At 39.7% G+C, this 6,000-nt stretch overlaps 1 protein-coding gene across 1 annotated transcript in view; it reads right to left on the bottom strand.

Moving 5' to 3' along the window:
• ARNT2 (aryl hydrocarbon receptor nuclear translocator 2) overlaps positions 1-5,634 on the bottom strand; it is a 105,921-nt gene extending 100,287 nt beyond the window's left edge. Inside the window, exon 1 of the mRNA XM_065411581.1 lies at positions 5,525-5,634. Within this exon, the coding sequence (XP_065267653.1) occupies positions 5,525-5,634 (110 nt within the window). The remainder of the gene's footprint in view (positions 1-5,524) is intronic.
• Positions 5,635-6,000: the final 366 nt, after the last annotated feature.

Below are 6,000 nucleotides of genomic sequence, written 5' to 3' on the forward strand. Positions count from 1 at the left end.
AGCGCCGGGGGCAGGGCGGCGAGAGGGCGGCAAGCCCCGGCTGGGGCTCGGCTCTCCCCGGCTGGGGCTCGGCTCTCCCCCCCCGGCAGCCGGGGGGAGGGCGCGGGGGGGAGGGCGGCCAGAGCGCCGGGGGGAGGGCGGCGAGCCCGGCCGTGGCCCCGCTCTCCCCGGCGGCCCGAGCGCCGCGCCGCCCCCCTCCAGGTGCCGCCCCAAGCACCAGCTTGGTTGCCTGGTGCCGGCCCTGATCACTACAGACACAGATTAAATGAATTAGTGACTTTTAGCCACTACAAAGTCATGTAATAACAACACTATTACTTAAAACAGAAAGTATTTTTACATCTTTATGTTTCTATACTTTATAAAGGTTGGCAAGCATTGCTATACCAGCTTTACCGACGGGGAACATAGGATTAAAAAAAAATAAAACTTTTTGTTAGGCAACACAAATACTTCTAAGTTTTCTAAAATTTCCGACTGCAATAAGACTTAAGGAAATTCTGGATTCCATATGCCCTCAAGATTTTTATGATAATAAATGCGATAAGTTATAGCTATGGCAAAAGGAAACTGCAAAGACTATTTAGGTCTTCATATTAAAAAATGTTTCACTGAATTAAAAAAATATATTTTTTAAATTAAAAGTTATATTAAAGAATAGAGAGTACAACACTGAGTTCTGGGCATAGAATAACTTCTTTGAAACTAAAAAACAAAATACAAATGATGAACTACACAATGTAAATGACCAGATGCCCTCTAAAAGATTTCTTTGGATGGCAGTAATCTAGGTACAAATAGAACAAAAACAAAAAATAATCACAAGAACTGAAAATCTCATTAGAAAAGACACATTAATACTTCCTGATGGCAAGAGTGATTGTTCATTTCTAAAGGAAGTGGTCAGGAAACCACTTTCCAAAAAGGTCTCATAGAAAAAAAATGTGGTTTTTGTATTTAGGTTGGTTGAAGTCTGATTTCATCATCGATGTTTCCACTGAAAATTATGTTGCGCTCTTCTGATCATTACCAAGTTCTGTTTCAGAATCACTTCTATATAATGAATGGCCTTTCAGTTGTATTTTTGTGGAGCAACAGTGACCTCCAGTGGCCAGCGAGGCTAGTTGTACAGAGATATTGTTTACAGCTAATTCATGGCCAATCTGATATTCCATAACAATGCTGCCTTCAGTACGGGGCTCTCCAAATATTCTGAATTTGCTCAGACCAGCTGCATGGGAGATATTTCTAACAACGTACATGTTACCTTGTTGAAATTCTCCTGTGATCCTTGTCCCTGCAAATTGATTTGGACCCTTTCACCTATGTTGGTGCCACTGAAGTCAAAAGAGCTCTTTACGGGCACAGGGGTCACTCTATGAAGATTCAACTGCAGGACCCTTGTCTATAAAGCAAATCCTTCCCTAACCTCACTGGCAAATGAAGCGCAATGGAGAGAGTCAAAAGTTTACTGCGGGTGCTACACATCCCTTGACCTGGAGGAAACCAGCTGGGGAGACATGGGTCAGAGCTGGAGGATGCTTCACTGTGTAGCGCTTCCAATCCTTTCCCTTGTGGAGAGGTATTAAAGGGGCTCTTACCTTGGTGGAGTTTTTCCAGAACCCAGCCAAAACACACTCGGGGAGGGAGGGAGTGTTGAGAGCTGGATCTTCCCATGAGCATAACATCCCAGCTTTATTATGTTTGGTCCAGTTTATTATTATTGGAATATGCAAAGCTTGATAACAGTGTATTTAGGGCCTGGTCTTTCAGCCCTTACTCATGGGACTCATCCCAATGGAATAAGTGAAACTAGTCATGCAAGTATTTATCCAGCTAGATAGAGCTGAGTTTCTTAAACTGAAAACTCTTTGGAGTTAAGACTGCCAGTCAGTCATATGTATAGACAGCACCTACCACATTGTGTGGGTGACTGGAATGCAAACAGAAAATAAATCTAGGCATTTATACCGTGCTTATCACTGTAGTATCTAAGTGCCCAGAGCTGTGGTATCAGGCTTTAACATACTAGTTTTTAATATATACATATCGCTTTGTTAGGCTACAATATAATTGCGTTTTTATTCCAAATGTAAAACAATGCTTTTTTTTTTTTAAATAAGCAATTAAACTAACTTAATAGAACACTTGTAAAAATGCTGCACAAAATTAACATCAACTCTGGTCTTTGTTTTTAAAATGAAAAATGTAGAAGTGGAAATCAGAGATATGTTAATTATATGACATGGAAAAAGTCAGATCATCTTGAAAAAACACTGGGTTTAAAAGTAAGAGATGCTAACTGGTTGCCTTCCACTAATATGTATTGTTTAGAATGAGGCAGAACCCAGAAGGATAATGAATCAGTTTTAACCTTTAGCATAACACAGCACAGCATGTAAAAAATATTCCAACAAACTCACCTTACCCCAACAGATAAGATCCTCTATTCAGAAAGAGTAAATTGCATATCAGCAATACAGCAGAAGTAACTTCCCAGAAGACAAATGACATCATTTCAGAAACAATACCTTTTGTCTTCATTTAAAACTCCCATTTAAAAAAGAGACTAAAAATATGCTATCCTGGGCTCTCATACTGAAGAGACAAGAATAAATCTTGTTTTCTTCTTTAACATAGTATTCAGCTGTTGTGAAAAGGCTAGATAGTAATAATTATATTTATAAAGTGTCCCATGCAAAAGCTTTCTTGGGTGCCATAAATAATACAAGAATTATAAAATATAGTAACATTTTAAGTTAAAAACACGTTCAAGCAAGAAACACAAAAGGCAGGTTGAGTGGGGAAGATGGGAGAAAATGGATTTTAGGTAATGTTTAAAAATTGGGAGAGATGGTTTGAGGTAGCTATCCTTGAGGGTGCGGGCAGAAAACAAGTTTCACACCCTAGGGCCCATCATAGCAAAGGCAAAATCACCTGCTGACCTAAGGCCAAAAATCAATGGAGCCCTAAAAGAAATAGATACCCAGCCAAAAATAAAACAACCCAGAAGAAAGAGGCCTGAAATATAGCCAGTGCCTACACTGAGAAGGACTTTAAAAATCAGCATAAGCAAATGAAATAAACTGAAATAAGTCTACATACTCTAACTGCCCCCATCAATGGAATATCTTATGCATTTCTACCTTTTTTTCTTCCCCACAAAACGTTTGGCATAATCCAGAGAGAGGAAAAACGTATTTCCTAGCTGTCAATGGAATGGAATCCTTACCTTGTAGAAACACCTTCTGGACAGACAATGAGCTTAAACTGGCATATATTCAAGTCTGTACAACAATTATTTTGCCAGAGTGCATCAGCAATTATAAACAAAAAACAATTTTCAAAAAGACACCAAAGTTTGGAAAGAAGGCCATGTCGCTGGCTGCATTCCTTTGCGTTTGATCTGAAGCATTCCTTTCTAAAGTGCCCAAGGAGTTAGGTGTACAAAGATGCATCACCAGGGGAGTAAGGAAAGGACTAAATGCTTGTTACAGCTTTGTTCAAAGAGAAAGTACAATGCATTAGACACAGCAGGCAGACCTACCAGGCATTCTTTCCCTGGAGGTCTGAATACATAGACTGAATAAAATGCTCTCTCTCTACCACCTTAGGGAGGGCCTTCTAATCTAGAACTAAGATGCACTGATACAAAATTGCCTTCTGTACAGCAGCAAACCTACAATATCTAATTCAGAGAATTTTTATATTAAATACATTTTTAAATAACTCACTTTTACCTTTTCCCCCCATCCCATTCTCCTGCATATAAAAGATGATACTTACAATGGTATATTTAAAACTCAGGACCACGACCTTTTGATTTACCTTTCAAGTCAATATTTTGTAGAACCAGCAGACTTCACATTTAGCAACATCAATCCTTGGCAGTCACTACTTAGTAATTAGCATTAGTAGCTGACCTGGCTGCTGTTCAGCGGTGAGATCATTTGTCTGGTCACGTAAGAGTCCAAGACAGTTAAAGTTAGACTCTTCGTAAAGTAGCCATTAAAAAGATGTTAAAGCTTTCTCTTTTTTTCATAGATTCCAAGGTCAGAAGTGACCATTGTGATTATCTACTCTGACCTCCTGTATTCACAGGCCATATGGAACGTCCCCAAAATAAGTTCGAAGAGCAGATCCTTTAGAAAAATATGCAATCTTGATTTTAAATGTGTTTGTTTTTTAGCATAAGCTTGAAAAAGCTTTTGTGTTCAACAGTTTTAACACTAAATGTAGCTTTTTCAAAAGGGATAGTTCATGATTTAATAAGATCAACTGCATACAGTTAGCTCAGCATGTGGAAGCCCACTTCACAGGTAAGGCAGATCAAAGGAACATATCACACCAGTGCTCCACATCCCTCATCTGGCTGCCAATTTAATTCCAGGTCTAAGACACGGTCCAGATCCTCCTGTTTTTATTCACATATGGAGTGGGACCAGCTGTGCTAGCTACTGTCTCTTGTATGCCCTTAGAAGACCATTAAAATTGACAGAACACTTTGGCTGACAATCACAAGAGGAGAACTCACAGGAATTGGGTCAGGGTTCTCTCACTGGATGCCCCTCAGTTGAAGGATCTCTACTCCTGATGAGCTATGTCATGGCCATATTTAGGGGGCAAACATAGGACAGACCCATCTACGTGTGTATGCCTTCCCCTAATAGAATAGTGAAATCTCCAGGAAAATGATCTCCTGATTGCCCTCTGGATTTCATCTGCCTGGGGAAGTAGAAGAAAGCGCTTTTCCCCTGTGAAACCCTGAGGTACTTCTAGTCCATGTTGAGGGCACTCAGATATTACAATAAGAGGTGCCGCAGAACTACATGTGATTAAAAAAAAACAAAACCCACAAAATATTGTCCTGCTTAGGGACACATTAGGAATGAGCAAAAATGGTTTGTATAAAATAAGAATTTCCTCTTCCCCAGCAAAACCTCCAGCCATGTTAAGAAAGGAACTTGAACCAAACCTCTCTCAGATACGGAGACATTTTAACTTCTGATTTCCAATCAGGCCCAGGATATAACAAGCCAAAATAGCTTAAGAAAGGCTGTAGTTATGGTTTCTGCACCTACGGCAGAAAATGGAAATACTGTATTGGAAATTTAGATAGAAAATATGTAGTTGTGGGATTCCAAGCCCAATTTTCAGATCGAGTAGGTTTGGATAAATTTACATATGCAACTAGAATCACATCTTGCTCCACTTATTTGCATGGGATATCTCATTGAGACCAATGGGATTACTCATCTGAGCAAGTATAATGTGCTTAATGGCTTCAGGACCACATCCCTGATGGATGCTTAGCCAGTCCATAACACCATAACCTTTTGAGGCTTGCCCATCACTAAACAAAATACACACACATCAGCAAGTTCAATCTTACAACAACATACATGGTGAAAAGAAAACCAAAACATACTAGCCAGTGTTGTGATGCATATTAGTACATGTATGCATTTTATTTATGAATGCACATAGTTTTCAGTTTCACCACTGATAAAATGAAATAACTTACCCAGAACGCCTCTTTCCTCCTCTAGCAGGCATGGATCCTGCCATTCTCACCTGTCCTGTTGCCATAGGTGCAACCGGCAATGTCACTGATCCAGGAATATCTGAAGCCATTTCTGTAATACAGAATGAAAATCATGTTATCCACTATGAAAGGAGCAGCCAGTGATAATGACATAAGAAGGCTCTTTTAAAAACAGTGTGGAATGATCTTTCCTTTTATTTCTAAATGAAGACAAATCTATTCTTTGTGGTTTAAAGGACTGTACAAATGATGGCAAATTCATTACACTCTTGCAATAGCTTCAGTTTTGTCAATAGACATCCTGAATGCAATTGGAGAGAGACACAATCATGGCATACACAGGAAGCTGTTTATTTCACTTACCTATTAACTCACTGTACTTTTGTTCCCTACTGTACAGGAGCTGCCAATGAAGCCTAGCAGTCTTTCACAACACCTAAGCTTCCTCACAGGGA

This window comes from Emys orbicularis, chromosome 10, assembly GCF_028017835.1.
Source record: "Emys orbicularis isolate rEmyOrb1 chromosome 10, rEmyOrb1.hap1, whole genome shotgun sequence".
In the NCBI taxonomy this organism is placed as follows: Eukaryota; Metazoa; Chordata; order Testudines; family Emydidae; genus Emys; species Emys orbicularis.